Source organism: Trichomycterus rosablanca, chromosome 13 (assembly GCF_030014385.1).
Source record: "Trichomycterus rosablanca isolate fTriRos1 chromosome 13, fTriRos1.hap1, whole genome shotgun sequence".
Classification (NCBI taxonomy): domain Eukaryota; kingdom Metazoa; phylum Chordata; class Actinopteri; order Siluriformes; family Trichomycteridae; genus Trichomycterus; species Trichomycterus rosablanca.
The window spans coordinates 31484699-31507786 of NC_086000.1; the positions used below are offsets into that span (position 1 = coordinate 31484699).

The 23088-nt window shown below is 37.3% G+C and overlaps 1 protein-coding gene across 1 annotated transcript; it reads left to right on the plus strand.

The window, feature by feature from the left end:
- Positions 1-215: 215 nt before the first annotated feature.
- On the plus strand, positions 216-21703 carry LOC134324866 (potassium channel subfamily K member 17-like). Its single transcript, XM_063006745.1, has 5 exons — positions 216-449; positions 17845-17959; positions 18622-18788; positions 19207-19375; positions 21342-21703. Exons 1-5 carry the CDS (start codon positions 216-218, stop codon positions 21701-21703), a joined length of 1047 nt encoding a protein of 348 aa, XP_062862815.1.
- Positions 21704-23088: the final 1385 nt, after the last annotated feature.

Consider the following 23088-nt stretch of genomic DNA (forward strand, 5'->3'; position numbering starts at 1 on the left):
TGCACTTAATGACCATTTTGAACCAATCTCTCTCATTCTCTCCCAGTGTGGATGTTCAAATCGCAGTCATTTTCCATTTGCATGGCAGGCCTTAAAGGACGTAGCATGATTTGCCTGCACACAAACATGACTAAATCCACACCCAACACCAATGCACTCCGGAATAGCCACAAATTAGTAAAACCTGGAAAGTGCTGCTCAGCTCAGGAGACAAAATGATTATTCTCCGGACAAAAAAGATTTTTACATGGGCAGTTTGGGGAAAATGCATCACTCTGCTGCTAATGGGAGCGGGGTACCTGACTTATGTTTTAATTGGAGGGGTTATCTTCTGGCAGCTGGAGGGGGACCAGGTCCGAACTGAAATTGCCTCTCTGCAGGACAAGAAAAGACGGATACTACAGATTTATCCATGTCTTGGTCAAGCGGGACTGGAGGATATGGGAGATGTAAGTTAAACACTCATTTTGTATCTGATACCTGATATTTTTCAAAGTGACTTTAGTTAAATTTGTCTTAACACTGTTTGTACTTTTGTGTTAACAGCTGGGAGTTTTAGTACTAAAGTACATTTTACAAATCACAGGTATATAGTGAACATTATCTGGTTTGATAGATTATAGAAGCTTTTTGGTACGATCTGTACTAAAGGTGCAGGAGAGGTGTATCTAAAAGACGTCACACACATTTACGACACCTCATGTAATGACTTGGTGCGCACTTTAATTAGAATGACTGAGCCTTTTTTATACACATCTATGGAAAATAGAAAATGTATTTCTGGATAGAATTCATATTTAGACCAGTAAAGGATAAAATGTGGAGAAAAAGTAACTTGACCATTAACGAGCCATGTTAGGTTCCCTGAATGACCTTTTAATGGTTGTCAGTCTAATGGAAAGCAAAACTTGTAGAGGTTTTTATAAAATTTTATAAAATTCTCATATTCTATACACTTGGCAGATTTCATTATTTAAAGGCACTGGACCAGAACAAATATTGTGACTCATTTAAACTACATACAGAACACGGTAATTTTGGGAGTGTACTGATTTAAATATCTTGTTTGCCCATAGTCTTTCTCTGCTCCTGCTCCCAATACACTAAAGAACCTTCTTATTACACTGTACACTTGGTTTTCCTGCTTTCATACGATTATGTCATCATGTAACATCATAAAGACTTTAAGGGGTTAAAGGGGTCTATCAGTTTTATTGGTGTCATATCAATGATTATCATTTATCTCATTCTATACATTTGTTTATTGGACTGCTTAAATAACTGTTGCACCACCAGGTTCAAGTACAGTTGTAAGAAATATCAAGCACTGGTCAAAAATAATTTAACCCTTAAATAACCAAGAGTGGAAGATTATTGCTTACCTCCTTTGAACCTAAGTAAAACAAAAAAAAACATGACATGAACAAAGTCATGTGGCCTACCTACTCATACCAGACAAGACTTTTAATAAATGATAACTTTACTGGGTAAAAACATTTAATTAGGCCTCCTATAGGCGGTTAAATATGTTGTATCTCCTGGTGCACTCTGCCTGTTTTAGGGTTAATAAAAGGACAAAAAATCTTTACTATCAGATCTAATCAATTTGAAATTCTCATACTCTATACATTTGGCAGATTTAGTTATTTAAAGTCACTGGACCAGAACAAAAGTGGAGACTCATTTTAACTACGTACAGAAATTTTGGGAGTGGACTGATTTAAATATCTTGTTTGCCCATAGTCTTTCTCTGCTTCTGGTCACAAGACACTAAAGAACCTTCTTATTACACTGTAACCTGTAGCTTGGTTTCCCTGCTTTCATATGATTACATTGTCATGTAACACCATAAAGAAAAGAAAGTGGTTCTAGGTCTGGGTTCATTCAAATTCTTATTTTGATTATTTCAGTAGCGAACTGTGACTCTTAATCCTCAGCCCTCTTAAACCCCAACTCAAATTCTGCTTAAATTCTCCTTAACAATTCTTTAACAATCCTGTCCACAATAAACACATTTAAATGTGATGCCTCCAACATAGTACAAAAAAAGTATGAAAAGTAAACAAATAGGGACAAATAAGCATGAAAGGTTGATAGCATATTGAAGGTACAGTTTTAAAACATCCCATAATAAGCAAATAAATTGGTAACAGATGAGGGAATCATGATTGGGTATAAAAAAGCCACCAATGACAGGCAGTGATGGGTTGTGGTTCACCACTTGCCAAACTTTAGGAGAAAATTGCCAATCAGTTCAAACAGAACATTTCTCAGTGCAAGACTGCAAATAAATTATTCTTTGACCTACTGTTCATAATATTGTGAAAAGATTCAGGGAATCTGAAGAGAAACCACTGTTAAATGTGTTTGACCTTTGAACTTTTAGATGGCATTGCATTTGAAACCATCATGCTACTGTGATAAGTATAGCCACAAAGGCTCATGAGTACTTCAGAAAACCACTGTCACTAAACACAGTCCACAGCTGCATCAGGAAATGCAACCTGAAACTCAATTACACAAAGAGAAACTACACATGGAAATGTGTGCTGTGGTCAGATGAGTCCACGGTTGAGCTTGTATTTGGGAAAAACTGATGTTGAGTCCTCTTTGCCAAAGATGAAAAGGACTATCCAGACTGTTATCAGTAAAAGATGCAAAAGCCAACATCAGCCATGATATGGGGGTGCAGCAGTGTCCATGGCACTGGTGACTTGCATATGTGTGAAAGGTGTATACAAAAATTCCACTTCCAAAACCACAACAGTTAGTGTGCTCACTTCCAAACCATTAAAATGTGTCACTAGTAGGAAAGGTCATGTAACACGGGTCATGTAAACATTTTTGGAGTGTGTTGCAGTATATATAATACAATAAAGTTGACCGGTGACAACACTGAAAATCTTTTCTTTCTAATTTTAAACAATGATTAAACAGAACTATCACAGATTCTTCATTTTTATTGCATTAACAAAACATCCCAACTTTATTGCATTAACAAACAACACAACAGGACAGTCACCCACCATTAACTGGCTTTCCACCGGTCCACTAATAAGCATCTGACACATAACATCCAGGTCATTATCTAACCAGTAGGAAGAATATGTACAGAGATAGATAGATATTATAGATAGATAGATAGATAGATAGATAGATAGATAGATAGATAGATAGATAGATAGATAGATAGAGAGAGAGAGAGAGAGAGAGAGAGAGAGAGAGAGAGAGAGAGAGAGAGAGAGAGAGAGAGAGAGAGAGAGCCTTTCTTATGATTACCTGGGGCTCAAAATCAGCGCCTCAGGAGGCTTCGGTCTGGCAGTGGATGCACTGAAACAGAAGGCCTGCAGAGCCCTCTATTCAATTAAAAACAAATTAATTAAGATTGACATCCCAATTAGAATCTGGTTAAAGATCTTTGATAGTATAATCCTGCCCATTGCGCTATACGGTAGTGAAGTATGGGGTCCACTCAGTCATCATGACTACACTAGATGGGACAAGCATCCCACTGAAGTCCTGCATGCAGAATTCTGCAGAATGATTTTACATGTACAGAGAAAAACCCCAACCAACGCATGCAGGGCTGAATTAGGCCGATACTTATTAGTCATTAATATAAAAAAAAGAGCCCTTAAATTCTGGATGCACCTAAAATCCAGTCCCACAACAAGCCTGCAGTTTCAGGCACTCCAATCCCAAGAGCTCTACCCTGAAAAGAGTCCCCTGTGTCAGCTGGTCCAGAGACTGACCAACACACTGACCCCTAACTACCCCAACTCTCTGACCAGCACTGCTTCCCAAACACCAATCAGGATCACCCAAATTATCAGACACCTCAAAAACACTTATCTGGAACATTGGAGAACCCAAACTCAATCCCAAAACAGACTAAACTGCTATCTGACCCTAAAACATGAATACAACTCGGCCTTACTGTCCGAGATACGAAGCAGAGACACATTCTCACCAAATACAGACTGAGTGACCACAGCCTGGCCATCGAGAGAGGCAGGTTAAAAAAGTCCTGGATCCCCAGAGAGGAGAGACTGTGTGGTCACTGCAGGACAGGTGAGGTTGAGACAGAGGTGCACTTCCTTCTAAACTGCCCAAAATACACAACAATCAGAAACAAATATTATAATCAGTTAGAAAGAGAAGTGTGCGGCTTCAGAACGCTGACAGAGAGCCAGAAACTGGCCATTATATTAGGAGAGGGACCATCAGCCTCCACTGCAGCCAAATATGTACATGAGTGTCACACACTCCGGGACAGTGAGTGAAACACCAGATCATCCCCCCACCCATCCCCCGCACACACACACACACACACACACACACACACACACACCACACACATAAAGATATTTTCTCTCTTTTTTATGAACAATTGTTTTATTACATAATGATATTTTCTTTACCATTTTCTCTATATATATATATATACTTGTTCTTTTTTTTTTTTTTTTTTTTTTTTTATAATTATCTATTTTTTCCCACTTTTTTCCCCCAACTTTTATCCCTACTCTAATCGTGTGAAATTACCCTGATTGTGTCCTCTATACTGATTCGACCCCTTGCCGCTGACTGAGGACGCCACTCAACTGACTTGCGGCACGCAGTCAGTACAGCCTGCATTTTACACCTGCACGAGCCGAGTTCATACCCCGAGAGACACTGCGCACGGAGGGTCACACCCCCCTCAATGTTATTCCTCAGCCCTGTGCAGGCGCCGTCAGTCATTCAGCAGGGGCCACATTTGCACCAGTTATGAGGACCTATGATCCGACTCTACCCTTAAGCCCCTGAACAACAGCCAAACGTTGTTCATACTGCCGCCCAACCCAGTCGGAAAGGTAGAGCTGAGTTTCGATACGATATATCTAGAAACCCAACCCTGGTGCGCTAGCGTACTTTACCGCTGCGCCACCTGAGCGGCCTATATACTTGTTCTTTTTATTATTTATGTATATTATATACCCCCCTGCACACACACACACACCACACCACACACTTAATGATATTTTCTGTACCATTTTATCTTTATGTACATATTTGTTCTTTTTATTATTTATACATATACTATGTACTATACTATATATACTATATATATGTATGCTTTGACAATACAAATATGTACATTTGTCATGCCAATAAAGCGAATTGAATTGAGAGAGAGAGACAGAGATAGATAGATAGATAGATAGATAGATAGATAGATAGATAGATAGATAGATAGATAGATAGATAGATAGATAGATAGATAGATAGATAGATAGATAGATAGATAGATAGACAGACAGACAGACAGACAGACAGACAGGCAGGCAGGCAGGCAGACAGACAGACAGACAGACAGACAGACAGGCAGGCAGGCAGGCAGGCAGGCAGGCAGGCAGAGAGAGATAGAGAGATATTATAAAAACATCTTTAGCAACATAAAAAAGAACACAAAACACACCACAAACTCTCTACCAAAAATGACACAGCAAGTCTACTGATAAATGATTGTGGACAAAATAAGAAAACCCCTCAAATATTCTGTTGATACAAAGTGTACACACAATATAAATCGTCTCTAAAATGAATTATCTGGCTGTATAATTACAACAGTTGAAGTGATGCGGTTAGTAAATGCAGTATAGTTTTAACACGCCACATCACCAGAGCAACAGTGAGTTTCTGCATCACGCTGCTTTGCATATTGGAACGTCATGGCTGTCTTTGAGGAGAACAGCATTTTTGGTTATTTGCTTTGCACTGCATACTTGAAAAAGTTCATTTACACATAATGGAAGAGAGTCAAGTCAAGATCCAACTAAACTAGAATCTAAATGTTTACTTTCACAGACTGGAATTAATGAACACAAATGTACATTAAAGATATAGAAAAATAGTTTTATACTAAAAGTGCTTTTTATCAGGTTGTAATTAACCTATACATATCTGACTGTCAAACACAGTGCAGAGTCGCAATACGTATTATCACAAATAAAACTTGGTTATGAATCAATATTGTGATCTTTTAGGCTACAATTTTAATAAGGAAAGAAAAATACAAGTAAAATAAAAAAAATAAGGGAAAAGTTAAACATTACAGAAATAATTATTTATATATGAAATATATTTTCAAACACTAAAACATAAACAAAAAAAATTTAATAACTACTTAATCCAAGTTACGTCCGAATTACTATTTCTCCAATGGCAGGCTACCAATCCATTCCAGGGAGAAACACTCACACATTTCTCACCCACATTAAAAAAAAAGGTGACGTTTGCATGTACTTGTAGGAGCGCCACATGACTACAAAGAAAACATGCAAAACGTCTCACAGTCTGAGATCTGCGGTGAACCAGGTTTCCCTCACGAACATAGTAATTAGACATTTTGCTTCAGGCAGACTGACTTAACTAGAGAATAATACTGAAGGACTGAACTAGAGAATAATAGCTAATTTTTGGGAACTAACTAGGGGGTAATTGTCAAAAAAATAAAAGAAAAATAAAATACTACTACTAATAATAAAAAAAATAATAATAAAAATAAATCTTCAGGTCTTCTATAATGTATCTATTTTCTCAAGAATCTATCTTTATATATTTCAGATCATCAAACTACATTTCATAACACAGAAAGATAATTGATGTAAAAACAGGATGTTTAAATGATTATTTCATTTATTGAAGGGAAAAATTTTTTAGGGACAGTGGTAGCCTAGTGGGTAGAGCTTTGGGCTATCAACCAGAAGATTGGTGGTTTAAATCCAGGCTCTGCTATGCAGCCACTGTTGGGTCCATGAGCAAGACCCTTAACCCTGTCTGCTCCAGGGGTGCTGTACGATGGCTGACCCTGCGCTCTGACCCCAGCTTTCAAACAAGCTGGGCTATGCGAAGAAAGAATTTAATTGTACTGTACATCTGTACAGTATATGTATATATGACAAATAAAGGATATCTTCTTCTTCATCTTCTTCTTAAATGCAGTTTGGCCCAGCCTGGCCCATTGTGGAAAAGTAAAGTGCCACAAAAAAGAATGTGATGCAGGCTAGAAAGTTCTCTTATAGGGATTCAAAAAAGATGTTAAACTAAATCAGTTTTACATTAAGAAAGAAACTGGATAAAAATGGATACATGTTGCAAGGCACAAACCCCTTCTGGCCAAACAGAACCCTTAGATTTGCTTAAAACATCTAAATGATCCAACTTTTCAGTTTATATCATTGGACTTATTAGTGAAACGTTTTGAAAGAAATGGGACATTTACATCTGGTATAAAGCTAACAACACAGTCTATCATCAATTATTCTATCATAATAATTACTAATGTGGCCAAACAGTCACAAAAGCATTTCACTGCCAGTTGTACTGTGTATGACTGTGTGTGACAAATAAACCTTGATTTGATTTGATTTGATAAGAACTTCATACCAGCACTCAGATGGAACCAGGAAGTCTGCTCTCTATCAGAAAATCCTGAAGGAGAGTGTCTGCTTATTAATGTATGAACTGAAGCTTAAGTTCACTTGGGTTATGCAGCAGAACAATGATTTGAGGCACACAAATCCACCTCTGATTGATTAGTTGAATTAAAATTAAGGTTTTGGAGTGGCCTGATTTTAATGCTATTAAAATGCTGTGGTACGACCTTAAACAGCCAGTTAATGCTTAAAAACCCTTCAAGGTAGCCAAAAGGGTGGCACAACCAGTTATTACATTTAGGGTGACAAATCATTTTTACATGGATGATATGGTTTAAAATACTTACTCGTGTTGTCTTATCATTAATAAGCCAAAAATAGTTGGAAGAAACATTTAAATGTGACAGATTGGCAAAATTTGTAGAAATTAGTTGGGAGCAAAAAACTTTTTCACATTTGAGTCAGTCTGAAACCTTCACACACAATCTGGCCCCTTGAGTTGTTTAGAATAGTGCAGTACACTAAACTTCATTACGAAGTATACATTGGGGTGATTGGAGGACATGGGGCCATTCAGATTTTATACTATAATATAATTTTTCTTTAATAATATTTTTTTATAATTTTCCTTTAATTAATAATTATATAATAATAAAATTAATTAAAAATTTGATGATATGATATGTAAAAAATGATATTTAAACAACAAATTAAAATTTAAATGAAAACAGAAAACAATATAAAAATGACAACCAACTACATATACAAACCTTGTTGACATATTTGGGTTTCACTGTTGCTACCCCGCATGTCTGTTGGCATAGTGTTCAAATTCACAGCAAGTTCTGTCTGGTGACAACAAGGTACTTGTGAGTAGCAATGGTTGTGAAGCAGTAAGAAAGGGGCAATGATTTAGGTCAGTACTCCAAACCAAATCTTACCTATAACTATGAATCAAACTATGAGAGCCAAATAGTCTTTACCAAAATTTTATCTGTATTTAATCACTAAATTCATTGTGTAGTTTAGTTTGATCCAGGACAGAATGTTGAGCCATTAGTTAACATAACATTTTAGAAACACTACAAGTACAATAATAATTCTCTATAATCCTCTAGCTCATGCATGTTTCATGTCTAGCGTGAGAAGCAAAATGTGGTGTAGATGCATTAGTGACAACAATACTGACAGTACACATCTCTATTCTGCTCTAGACTAGTGAGATAAAAATCCTCAGTTTATTTACTCATTAGAAAACACCACAAAGCCATTGGTGTAATTAACATAAATACAGCTCTAGTACTTTTTCTTTTTCTTGTTTATATTTTTATATACAGTACGTAAATAAGCCTGTTAATTATATTGTATTTTTTATTATATTGTATTTATAATACAATATAATAAATATTACCCTACCACTATTCTCTGTTTCCTCTTTTTCCTCTTATGTTAGCATATTTGTAGAGTTCCTGAGCCTCCCAACACACATTTCAATGTACAATTGCTGTTAGCATTTGTACAAATTACAAATAAACCTGAAACTTGAAACTTGAACTTCCACTACCATCCTATACGCAAACCCCAGTTCTCTTGAATCTTTATTTAATCAATCAAATTAGAAAGAGCAGATTTCCAATGTTGTCACTAATCAATTTCATTTTATTTTGTAAATATAAATGCATTTAGAATTTGATGGCTGCAACACAGTCAATACTTGTTGCAGTTTTGCTAGTGGAAGATCGTGCTTCAGCTGCTCAAAACAAGCTAAACCATGGACTAATCTGACCACAGAACATTTTGTCTTGTCTTTGTCATCTGAGATGAGCTTGGGCCCAGAGAAATCTGTTGTGTTTTGGCATAGAACTGACACATGGCTTTCTCTTTGTGTAATAGTTTCAGGCTTCATTTCTTGATGCAGTGGTGGACTGTGTTAGGTAACAACAGTTTTCTGAAGTACTCAGTATACTACACAGAAGCATGACAGTTTCTCATACAGTGCTGTCTGAGAGACATAGTCCTTCAGTTTGCTGGCTAAGCAGTGTTCCTTAGCTCCATTTACAGCCTGTCACAAAATGTTATGTATATAATACCAAATTATTTATTGAATTATTATTCATTATTAATATTCAGCTTCTCCCTTTAGTGTGTGTGTGTGTGTGTGTGTGTGCACATGCATGTGTTTCAAATTAACAATGAACAAAGAAACATAACTGTATATACGATATTGATCAGAATACAGTAATAGCACAACAAACAACAGAGACAACAAAGCACCACATACTATTATTAAACAAAGTATCAAAATATGGGGTAGCACAAAAATACATATACAGTGTATCACAAAAGTGAGTACACCCCTCACATTTCTGCAGATATTTAAGTATATCTTTTCATGGGACAACACTGACAAAATGACACTTTGACACAATGAAAAGTAGTCTGTGTGCAGCTTATATAACAGTGTAAATTTATTCTTCCCTCAAAATAACTCAATATACAGCCATTAATGTCTAAACCACCGGCAACAAAAGTGAGTACACCCCTAAGAGACTACACCCCTAAATGTCCAAATTGAGCACTGCTTGTCATTTTCCCTCCAAAATGTCATGTGATTTGTTAGTGTTACTAGGTCTCAGGTGTGCATAGGGAGCAGGTGTGTTCAATTTAGTAGTACAGCTCTCACACTCTCTCATACTGGTCACTGAAAGTTCCAACATGGCACCTCATGGCAAAGAACTCTCTGAGGATCTTAAAAGACGAATTGTTGCGCTACATGAAGATGGCCAAGGCTACAAGAAGATTGCCAACACCCTGAAACTGAGCTGCAGCACAGTGGCCAAGATCATCCAGCGTTTTAAAAGAGCAGGGTCCACTCAGAACAGACCTCGCGTTGGTCGTCCAAAGAAGCTGAGTGCACGTGCTCAGCGTCACATCCAACTGCTGTCTTTGAAAGATAGGCGCAGGAGTGCTGTCAGCATTGCTGCAGAGATTGAAAAGGTGGGGGGTCAGCCTGTCAGTGCTCAGACCATACGCCGCACACTACATCAAATTGGTCTGCATGGCCATCACCCCAGAAGGAAGCCTCTTCTGAAGTCTCTACACAAGAAAGCCCGCAAACAGTTTGCTGAAGACATGTCAACAAAGGACATGGATTACTGGAACCATGTCCTATGGTCTGATGAGACCAAGATTAATTTGTTTGGTTCAGATGGTCTCAAGCATGTGTGGCGGCAATCAGGTGAGGAGTACAAAGATAAGTGTGTCATGCCTACAGTCAAGCATGGTGGTGGGAATGCCATGGTCTGGGGCTGCATGAGTGCAGCAGGTGTTGGGGAGTTACATTTCATTGAGGGACACATGAACTCCAATATGTACTGTGAAATACTGAGCAGAGCATGATCCCCTCCCTCCGGAAACTGGGTCGCAGGGCAGTGTTCCAGCATGATAATGACCCCAAACACACCTCTAAGACGACCACTGCTTTATTGAAGAGGCTGAGGGTAAAGGTGATGGACTGGCCAAGCATGTCTCCAGACCTAAACCCAATAGAACATCTTTGGGGCATCCTCAAGCGGAAGGTGGAGGAGCGCAAAGTCTCGAATATCCGCCAGCTCTGTGATGTCGTCATGGAGGAGTGGAAAAGCATTCCAGTGGCAACCTGTGAAGCTCTGGTAAACTCCATGCCCAGGAGAGTTAAGGCAGTTCTGGGAAATAATGGTGGCCACACAAAATATTGACATTTCAGGAACTTTCACTAAGGGGTGTACTCACTTTTGTTGCCGGTGGTTTAGACATTAATGGCTGTATATTGAGTTATTTTGAGGGAAGAATAAATTTACACTGTTATATAAGCTGCACACAGACTACTTTTCATTGTGTCAAAGTGTCATTTTGTCAGTGTTGTCCCATGAAAAGATATACTTAAATATCTGCAGAAATGTGAGGGGTGTACTCACTTTTGTGATACACTGTATATATATATACAGTGGGGGAAATAAGTATTTGATCCACTGCCCCTTACAAAGACTTGAACAGTCTATAATTTTTATGGAAGGTTTATTTTAACAGAGAGAGACAGAATATCAACAAAAAATCCAGAAAAAAAACATTAAATAAAAGTTATAAATTAATTTGTATTTAATTAAGGGAAATAAGTATTTGATCCCCTACCAACCAGCAAGAATTCTGACCCCCACAGACCGGTTATGTGCCCATAAGGCACACAGATTAGTCCTGTCCCTGTATAAAAGACTCCTGTCACAGAATCAGTTTCTTCCGTTCAAATCTCTCGACCACCATGGGCAAGACCAAAGAGCTATCAAAGGACGTCAGGGACAAGATTGTAGACCTGCACAAGGCTGGAATGGGCTACAAGACCATCAGCAAGAAGCTTGGTGAGAAAGAGACCACTGCTGGCGCGATCATTCGAAAATGGAAGAAATACAAGATCACAGTCAATCACCCTCACTCTGGAGCTCCATGCAAGATCTCACCTGGTGGGGTAAGAATGATTCTGAGAAAGGTGAGGTCAGCCCAGAATTACACGGGAGGAGCTTGTCAATGATCTCAAGGGAGCTGGGAGCACAGTCACCAAGAAAATCATTAGTAACACACTTCGCCGTAATGGATTGAGATCCTGCAGTGCCCGCAAAGTCCCTTTGCTCAAGAAGGCTCATGTACAGGCCCGTCTGAAGTTTGCCAATGAACACCTGAATGATTCAGAGAAAGCTTGGGAGAATGTGATATGGTCAGATGAGACCAAAATTGAGCTCTTTGGCATCAACTCCACTCGCCGTGTTTGGAGGCAGAGAAATGCCCAGTGGGGATGGTGTTCTTGGGGTCATATCCAGCATTTCTCTGCTCCCAGCTCCCTTGAGATCATTGACAAGCTCCTCCCGTGTAATTCTGGGCTGACCTCACCTTTCTCAGAATCATTCTTACCCCACCAGGTGAGACCTTGCATGGAGCTCCAGAGCGAGGGCGATTGACTGTGATCTTGTATTTCTTCCATTTTCGAATTATCGCACCAACAGTGGTCTCTTTCTCACCAAGCTTCTTGCTGATGGTCTTGTAGCCCATTCCAGCCTTGTGCAGGTCTACAATCTTGTCCCTGACGTCCTTTGATAGCTCTTTGGTCTTGCCCATGGTGGTCGAGAGATTTGAACGGAAGAAACTGATTCTGTGACAGGAGTCTTTTATACAGGGACAGGACTAATTTGTGTGCCTCATGGGCACATAACCGGTCTGTGGGGGTCAGAATTCTTGCTGGTTGGTAGGGGATCAAATACTTATTTCCCTTAATTAAATACAAATTAATTTATAACTTTTATTTAATGGTTTTCTTTGTTGATATTCTGTCTCTCTCTGTTAAAATAAACCTTCCATAAAAATTATAGTCTTTGTAAGGGGGTAAACTTACAAAATCAGCAAGAGATCAAATACTTATTTCCCCCACTGTATATATATATATATACAGTATATATATATATATATATATATATAATATATATATAATATATATATATATATAAATTTAAAACACACATGAAAGCCCCCCCATAATGATAAATTTTTTTAATTTTCAATTACATTTAAAGATTAAATAAGTTAATTAAATTTCACTAAAAACACAAGGGTAAAGTTAGTCTTGAGCCTAAAACCTTTCCTTTATAAATAAACAAATTGGCATATAGAATAAAAAAAATACAATATATTCTATTTGTTTATTGGAATCATTATTATAACAGCATGTTATATCTTTAAGCTTCCAAAAATGAGTTAATAGGTTAATAGGTTTAAACAAGTGATCTGGCAAGTCAGACATGCATGTGTGCGCCTGCAAGCATTCATTTAAATGACATTGCGTCAGCATCCCTTGTAAAATCGTGTGCTGAAATATATACAGACACCTTTTTTATTTAACACCTGCAGGATACACAAAATACATCTATCACATATAAGCAAAGCCTGTGGCTTCTATAAAATACTACTGTAATTACTTACAGCACTGTTTACTTAATAGAATAATTAACTGTAATACACATTTAACATAAATGTGTTTTTGTAGTTTAAAAACAACAATATTGTGTTAATAGAATTACTGTTAGTGTTGTGATTATACATTTTCAAGAACTGCATTTTTATTTGAATTAATATTACATGTTAATCCGAATGATCATTTACAGTACATTTTTTCATTCATTTTTAATAATCAGAAATTAGCAATGACTGGACACACATTTATGGCAAAAAAGCATTTGGACACCTGATCTTGTTGGACATCCAATTTAAAAAAGAAATGATAATCAAATAAACCTTGATGTGATTCTTTTAGCTGTAACAACAGACACGCACTGTTCTGAGAAGGCTTCTTACAAGAAATGTGTACCCATGCAGTCAAAAGGAATTTGAATGGCTGGGTGCTGATGTTGGTCAGGAAAATTGAGGTCACAGCTCTGTGTAGAATCCTGGAGTTTCTTTAAAACAAGATTTCTTCATGTCTTTATAGAGCTTCAAAAGGGCCTTACCTAAACCATTGTTTAAAGTTGCAAGCATGTCATTTCCTTTATATAAATAATGTAATGTACAGCTGTTAGCAATTGTTGTGGCTGAAACAATTTAAAGAAATGTAATAATTATAAGGTGTGTCCCAATACTTTTGTCCATAAAAACACTTAACTAAGTCTGTCTCAAATAGGTGAAACATTAAAAACATCCTAACAACAGGCACTCATTTATTAAATATTTTATATACCTTACCTTTTATATTAATTAGATCATTTTAAACATTTTAAGGTGAACACTTCATGTTCTGCAACAACGAATGCATTAAAATAGCTCAGCACAAACAGGGACTTAAAGTAGAGGGTTGCAGTTGTGTATTAGGAAAATTACATAATACTTAAAATAAGCAATGTTTGTAAAGCTTTAAATTAATAGCTTAAATTTTGTGCACCCCTTGATAATAATACTGATTTTTGGATAGTATTACAAGTTTAAATGGGCACAGTGGTGCATCAGGTACTGTTGATGCCACACAAAATGAATCAGTTATTGGTTTCTGTGGCTGTGGTTCAAACTCAGGTTTGCACCTTATGGCCAAATTGGTATAGGTGTGTTGCTCAGATCTTTAGCTGCACTTTGCAATGCAAATAGCCGTGCCTTGGCTTACCTGGATCTTGTGAAGTTTACTTTTAGGTAATCTAAAATTTTATTTTGTGTTTTAATAACATTCTGAGTTATTTATTAGTTAATTATTTAGGAACCGTTGTAAGTTACATTGTAGATAGTACAAAACAGTAAAAGTTAACCATGTTGACTCAACTAACACCCGGGTATTAGTTGTTTTTTCTGCAATATATGTAATACACATAAACACAAACTTTGGGATACAAAGTTGAGTGGTATTTATACTTGATGTACAACACTTTGGTTGACACACGTTGTCTTTTAAATGTGCTATAAAAGTGACTTGACTTGACTTGACTTAACACACTTTCTGTGTAATACAGTTAGTGAACAGTTTCTGATCTGTATTATTGTGGGTCTGGCACCACCTGGTAAAAGGCAGAGATGTGCCTTGGACAGGGCCACAACACACATTTACCAGTTCACATAATCACTTCAAGGGGCAATTTATAGTAGGCAGTCCACCCTCTGCAAGCTTTTAAAAGTAGATAACGTAAAGCACAGTATATTAACTATATTAACAATGTACTTAATATGATGAGTGCTGTTCAACTGTAGTATAATGGGTCAGGTCAGAGCATAGGTTCCCCTTTTTTCAGCCTGGATCCTCTTAAGAGTGGGTTGCCTCTGTCTTTTATAATATAAGATGCTTTAATAATATAAATTGTATGCATTGTAAAAAGAGTGACACAATTTGGTGAGAATTAAAATACAGTAATAGACTACAACAAATGCTTTTAAAGAGACAAATGACTCCAGTATATCAGTGTTTATTAATTAATTAATGATCAGTGTTATATCACTGATATTATTTAATATCTGATATTATTTCATATCAGTGGCTAGATATACACAGGCCTCGAGGTGCAGTGTGAATATGTACCATCTGGAATTTCCGTCTGTGCTCACACTGTAGTTAGTGCTAGCATTCAGCATACTAAATCATGCATATCACAGCTGAACTGACTAATTAAGGTGAAAACTGAGGTAAAAAAAAAAAAAAACACATATACAGCTAAAAAAAACACTAAGTTTACACTCATTTTACAAAGAGTTAAATCAGTTACTCAATATAAGTAATTATACATGAATAGATTTTTAATATAGAATGACAATTCATTTGTTTGTCATATATACACATAGACATGTACAGAACAATAAGATTCTTTTTCTGCTTGTTTGGAAACTTGGGTCAGAGCACATTGTACGAAGCCCATGGAACTGAATGGTTAAGGGCCTTGCTCAAGGGTCCAAATGTGGCTGCATGGCAAAGTCAAGATTCTAACCCACAACCTTTTAATTGATAGCCCAAAACTTTCGCACAACACCCACCTAGCCACCTTTACCATTAATCATAAAATTAAGTAAAGCCTTCACACTAACAATTTAATTCAGTCTTCATCAGCATTTTATTTTAGGTGCAGCAGATCCTGAGGTGATGGTAGTCATGTTGACTATATCGCTAGTTGCTCCAATTAGGGTTGCCAACTTTCAGAACTGGAAATAAGGAACACCCTGGGCTGACGGGTTGGCGGAAGGCATAGGGTGGGGGGTGGTATGGCGGGTGTTTACCTGAGCGGGAGCGGGGGGGGGGGGGGGGGGGGGTTGGGCGGTTAGGGTTGCACCTATAAAAAATATAACGGGTCTTACACCGTCATAGGAACATTATCAAAATGTTTTATTTAGGCTGTGTAACATTTATTATTTTCATTCTTCATAATAATAAATCAGAACCATATTTTAGGCAAAACAACATGAAGAACATCATGTAACATTTTTTCTCAATAGTGCAAACAATATTTTTACATAATCCATCTTCACACTGACATGCAGCCCCGGTTCTGGACTATGTTGCTTAGGGGTCAGTTAGAAAAGTGTCAGCCCTGCTTGTGTTACTTTACATTTGCCCTAAGCCAGATTCGAACCTAGGGCACAAAAATATGCGCAATATGCTCTACCCACTGCACTACTCAAACATTTAAGTAAAAACAGGTTGTTACACTGATAAACCTGTGCACACATGGCGTTACTAAGACTAAAAGTGAACACTACTTAAAATAATAACCAAACGCTTTCTAATTCCCACGGTAGCAGCAGTTTCCTTCTGTTTCATACATATCGCCCCATCTCAGTCTAATCTGCAGCATTTCTCTCCCATTGATAAAAATACGGAACACCACGTTTAGTTTCCAAATAAGGAACGATTACGTGTGACGCAAGCACGTAAGTGCGAGCCCTCCCGGAACTCATTCAAAATGTATTGCAGCGCCTGCAGTTCGAAAAAAAGAGCTTTAACATGAGAGTCTATGAGAGCAATCTGGGGCGGTACTGTACAGAACACAACTCGACGCTGATTGGACTACAATATTCCGAGGCAAGACAGACTCCAGAACAGTCACAGCTAGTTTTAACACTGGTTGAACGTGATAGAAAAATTTCTTTCCTTCCTTCCTTTTGCCCTTTGGTGGTGCGTCGCCCGATCACCCTAAGGAACGAGACGCCCCTGCACCTAGCAACACCTTAACAACCATCTGCAATACCATAGCAATGACCTAGCAACACCTTAGCAACCTCTTAGCAACACCCTAGTAGCAACCTGGGATACAATAGCACCTGACCTAGCAATTACCCATAGTTTAAACACACACAGACGAGCTTGATTTAAAAGCAGATTTCATTTGTTTTAAAAAATGTTATAGTTTTGCTCAAGGGTCCAAATGGTGGCTGTATGGCAAAACCAAGATTCTAACCCACAACTTTTTGATTGATAGCCCAGAACTCACTCAGCAATGACCTAGCAACACCTTAGCAACCTCTTAGCAACACCTTAGTAGCAACCTGGGATATGACAGCCTGGGATATGACAGCACATAACCTAGCAATTACCCATAATGTGAACACACACAGAAGATCTTAATTTAAAAGCAGATTCCATTTGTTTTCAAAAATGTTATAGTTTTGTTTGACATGATACCCAACTCCTATATAATTCCATAATAAATATTTAGGCCACATGTTTAACTGTGTTTCAGTCTCTAATAGCAAACTTTTTGGTGTAGAATGTACACTAGAAAACCTGGGTCTTTGTGAGTGAATAAGGATGACAGCTTCTGTGTGAAACATAAACAGAATAGTGTTTTTAAGCATTTTGCAGCATTTTAATATGTAAACATTGTAATGTAATGTTAATATATGTTCTATAACTCATAAGGTGTTGCTTATTATTGTGTTTTAGTTTATCTTGGCAATATCAAGGAATGGGATGAGTCTGAAAAATAACCACACGGCTGGCGGCTTTTGGAAGTTTACCAGCTCAAGTGTGTTTGCTGCCACTGTGGTCACAACCATTGGTAAAACGATGCTTTATTCAAATTTTGCTTATAGTTTTGTTTGTTATTTACCTGAAAAAAAACATACACCAATGAGGCATAACATTATGACCACTGACAGATGAAATGAATAACACTGATTATCTCTTCATCACGGCACCTGTTAGTGGTGGGATATATTAAGCAGCAAGTGAACATTTCATCCTCAAAGTTGATGTGTTAGAAGCAGGAAAAATGGGTGAGTGTAAGGATTTTGAGCGAGTTTCACAAGGGCCAAATTGTGATGGCTAGACGACTGGGTCAGAGCTTCTCCAAAACTGCAGCTCTTGTGGGGTGTTCCTGGTCTGCAGTGGTCAGTTTCTATCAAAAGTGGTCCAAGGAAGGAACCGCGGTAAACCGGCGACAGGGTCATGGGCAGCCAAGGCTCATTGATGCATGTGGGGAGCGAAGGCCGGCCTGTGTGGTCTGATCCAACAGACGAGCTACTGTAGCTCAAATTGCTGAAGAAGTTAATGCTGGTTCTGATAGAAAGGTGTCAGAATACACAGAGAATCACAGTTGCAGGGCTGTTTTGGCAGCAAAACGGGGACCAACACAATAATAGGAAGGTGGTCATAATATTATGCCTGATCAGTTTATATGTGACCTCTGTTGGAAGATGGCATTTGTTCTGTGCTCTACAGGTTACGGGAACATCAGCCCCAGTACAATGCCCGGTCAGATTTTCTGTGTGATTTTTGCCATTTTTGGAATCCCCTTAAACATGGTGGTTTTGAACAGGGTGGGCAAATACATGCTGGCCCTAGAGAGGAGTGTTTGCACTTTCATTGCAAAAAAAACCAACCACCAGGTAAAATTACCTTTTTATTTTTAAAAATAAAATGTTTTCTTTTAACATTAAACTCAAGCTAGTTTTGTGCAGGCTGCTTCAAGCTAAAAAAGTTACAATAATTTTCATTTATTACAGTGGACAGTTTTTTTTCTAGATTTTTCATTACAACAATGTTTTGGATATTTGTCACCTGGTATAGCTTTTTTTTTGTTAGTAAAAATGTTTGATCTGGATTATGTTTCAATAAAATGTATGGCTGAATTGTTCCATTATAAAGTTTATATAATAGGTAAACCTTCTTAAATAGCAGCAAAGATTTTTTATGCAGATGTTTCGTACATTAATTGACTAATTATAATCTATTATATGTAAATGGATGTTCAAACCTCATTAACAACTGCATAATCAGTAATCAATGTTCTTAATCTTGCCACAGAACGTTGTCCTGGTGTCACTCCATTTTACCTCCTTCATTGCCTCATTACTCCTCTATCTGGTGGCTCCCATGGTAATATTCAATGAGTATGAGGATTGGAGCTATTCACAAGCGATCTACTTTTGCTTTATCACACTCAGTACTGTTGGTTTTGGAGATTTTGTAGCAGGTAAGTTCCTGGAATCTACACAGTGATATCAAATAAATAAGATGAAAAAACATGTTTGTTAATGACGTCACTGCCATAAAATTTGTGTGCTTCAAACTGGCATCTGGTCAGTTCTACAATACAAACATAGAAATATGTGTACAGTGACTTAGTTGTGGTCTGTATTTGCATGCCTTATAAAACAATAAATAAGGTCTGAGCCTTCTTGCCCATATGAATTGTTATGAATTAATTCCACAAAATAAACCACAACCACATAAAGCTGTATTAAAAACTGTGTTAAATTAGCTTACAACCAATGGTGTCCTTGTATTTTGACACACTATGTAGTGCACAGTATTAGCAAAGCCCAACATTTTTTTAAGTAAAGTTGGGACAATGCAATTAAACACTGTGATTTGCTAATTGACTTAAGTCTTTATTTAACTGAGAAATTTAGAAAGAAAAGATTTCCAGTGCTTTAACAGATGTAGAATTTGATGTCTGCAACACACTCCCAAAAAAGGAATGGGGTCAAATAAGAGTGAAAGATTTTGTAGAAAATTAAAGTTACATTTTCAGCATTTAGCAGACGCTTTTATCCAAAGCGACTTACACAATGAGCTGAACACGATGAGCAATTGAGGGTTAAGGGCCTTGCTCAGGGACCCAACAGTGGCAACTTGGTGGTGGTGAGGCTCGAACCGGCAACCTTCTGTTTACTAGTCCAGTACCTTAACCATTGAGCTATCACTGGCCCATTAAAAGTTAAACCATTCTAGAATAATCATCCACAATAATTGGATATGAATGTATATGAATATGAATATGTATATGAATGGATATGAATCCAGCAAAGGCTCAGTTCATACAATGATGGGATGTGGCTCACCTTTTGCGCCAAACTGTAAGAGAATCAATCAGTTCAAAAAGTCTGCTGGGTGAGAAAAGACTGAATTAAAAAGTAGGTGTGGTCTTTGATGCTGTTTAAGGACCCTGGTTAGTAGCCTAAGGCGAATGTACAGAAATGAAGGAACGCAGAGATCAGTGTGTGACTCTCTGTGTGTGAGACCGGCCTCACACATGAATCCACCATAGTATAAGCGAATAAAAGTGAGTCTATAGACTGCAGACACATCGGACGGAGTGTGTGTCAGACAAATATACCCTCCTTGGACGTGATCGGAGTCCCCAGCAGCAGAGGACTAATTGGCTACAGTAAATTGGTTAGTTCTATGTTAAATGTTAGTTCTCTGGGCCTGAGCTTATCTCAGATGGACAGTAAGACAGTGAAAACCTGTGCTGTGGTCAGATGATTTCACACTTCAGCTTGTGCTCAGGAAAAAAGACAATGCCAGGCTTCCTTCTGCACACCCTACTGCCTGCAGTCCAGATATGTCTTATTTTAAAATGTATGACAAATTATGAGGAAATCAATTAGACAAAGGCTACAAGTTAAACAGCTAAAGTCTCCTATCAAGCAAGAAGAGAGAAGAAAAAAAACTAGCAAAACTGCAACAATTAATGTCCACAGTTTCCAAACCATTAAAAAGTCTTATTAATAGGAAATAATTTATTTTTTCTTCGTTGGTAATAAGTGAAATGAACAAATCAGAGATTTTTATTTACTGCATTTAACAAAACATCATTTTTTGTGTGTGAAAGGTTTTATTTGTTATGCCTGCATTTATTTATTTAATGAAAGCCAATCATTTCATATTGTTGTGTAATTATTATTATTATTATTTTTGTAACTTTAGCTCATTGTTGTAGATAGGCTGTTAGGTAAGCCTAGCTTTTGCTTAGCTAAGGACAGGTCTGAAATTACCCGAGACATTCAATTGTTTCCACTTTGCATTTTAAGGCATTTAAGGTGATATGACCACAGAGCAATAATAATAATAATAATAATCACATTCATTCACATTTAACAATTAAATAAATATTTAATAAATATTCATCTTTACGGTTTCTTTTTTTCGTACAGCTTATAATGCTGATAAGACGTACCCTGACTGGTATGGCAGCATCACTGCAGTTTGGATATTTTTTGGCATGGCCTGGCTGGCTTTAGTCATCAATCATTCTATTGAGCTTTTGGAGAGCTTAAACTCATACCTGAAAAAGAAAGAAAAATGTAATAAATCTGACAGCGAACAAGGGCAAGAGACACCAGAGGAGGAGCAGAAAGACATCGAGCAACAGGAGGAGGAAAAGGATGAAAAGGATGAAATGAAGGAAAAGGATGAAATGAAGGAAAAGGATGAAATGAAGGAGGAAATGGAGGTAAAGGAGGAAATGGAGGTAAAGGAGGAAATGGAGGAAACGGATAAAAAGGAGGAAAATTAGGCATCTGATGTTAGACATTTAAGAATTTTTTGTTTGAATCCTCAGATTACGATTGTACCTTGGTTAATACAGAGAATTTTATTTATAGACAATTTATATTTTGAAAGATTTTATGTATTTGGTCTCACATGCACTCTGACAGAGTAATATTAAGCATTTATTGCACTACAGTAAAATATAATCCAAACCATTTCAAGTCCTGTTTGGTCGTTAAAGATTATCTCATTTTACGATGGCTCGGTGGGTAGCACTGTTGCCTCACAGCAAGAAGGTTCTGGGTTCGATTCCCAGGTGGAGCAGCCCGGGTCCTTTCTGTGTGGAGTTTGCATGTTCTCCCTGTGTCTGTGTGGGTTTCTTCTAGGAGCTCCGGTTTATTCCTCCCACAGTCCAAAGACATGTATGTAAGTTAGGTAAGTTAGGTAAGGTATGTGTAACCTGTAACTACCTGTCCTGTCATGAATAGAATCAAAGTATAAAACATGACTTTAGAATCTTAATAAATAAATAAATAAACATCTCATTTTCAAAAAAGAAATTCAGATGTAATTTCTTTTTTTCTATGTTATTGTCAGGCACCTTTCATTTTGCCCTGATTTTTCTCTAATAATTTAACAAAGCTTACAAAGTAAATAGTGGTTAAACTAATTTACCACTGTCAAAGACTGACTGGTGTCTGGTATCAGCCAACACTGCCATCATCCACTAGAGGGCGCAAGAGTTCAGCCACACATCCAGAGTTTGACTGAAGAGCAGTCGGTTCCAACCTCATATTTAGCACCATCATTTGTTGTTTTAATTTTAAAGTTTTGTGTAATTACATTTTCTGTTATGTATACAGGTTAACTGTGTTCTTATGTCAGTCATTGTGCTTTTTAAATTGTGAATTCTTATATATGTTTACTCTCAGATATACTGTATGGCCAAAAGTATGTGCACACTTCTTAGAACTTCTACCTTAGAGCTTTTACTCCACTGAAAACCTTTGGATAAGTTTAAAGCTATGATTGCGAGTCAGGCCTTCTTATTCAACATTGGTACCAGACCTCTTGAATGCTCTTTTGACTGAATAGGCACAAATTCCGACATACACAATCCACTATATTTATTAAAAGCCTTCTTAGAAATGTGAAGGTTGATATAGCTGCAAAGAATGCTAGCCAGAAAAGTGAGGGGGCTATTTACTTTTTACGTTTAACGCTGATGGTTTTGTAATTAGATATCCAGCAAGCTTATGGTTGGGTGTCCACATACTTTTGGCCATGTAGTGTAGATGACAAATTGAAAGCTATTGGGATCTTTTTGTTACCTGTAAAAGCTAAATATGCAGTAAAGTAAATTGCAGAAATGTAAAATGAAAATGTAAATAAATGTTAGTGTATTTTTCT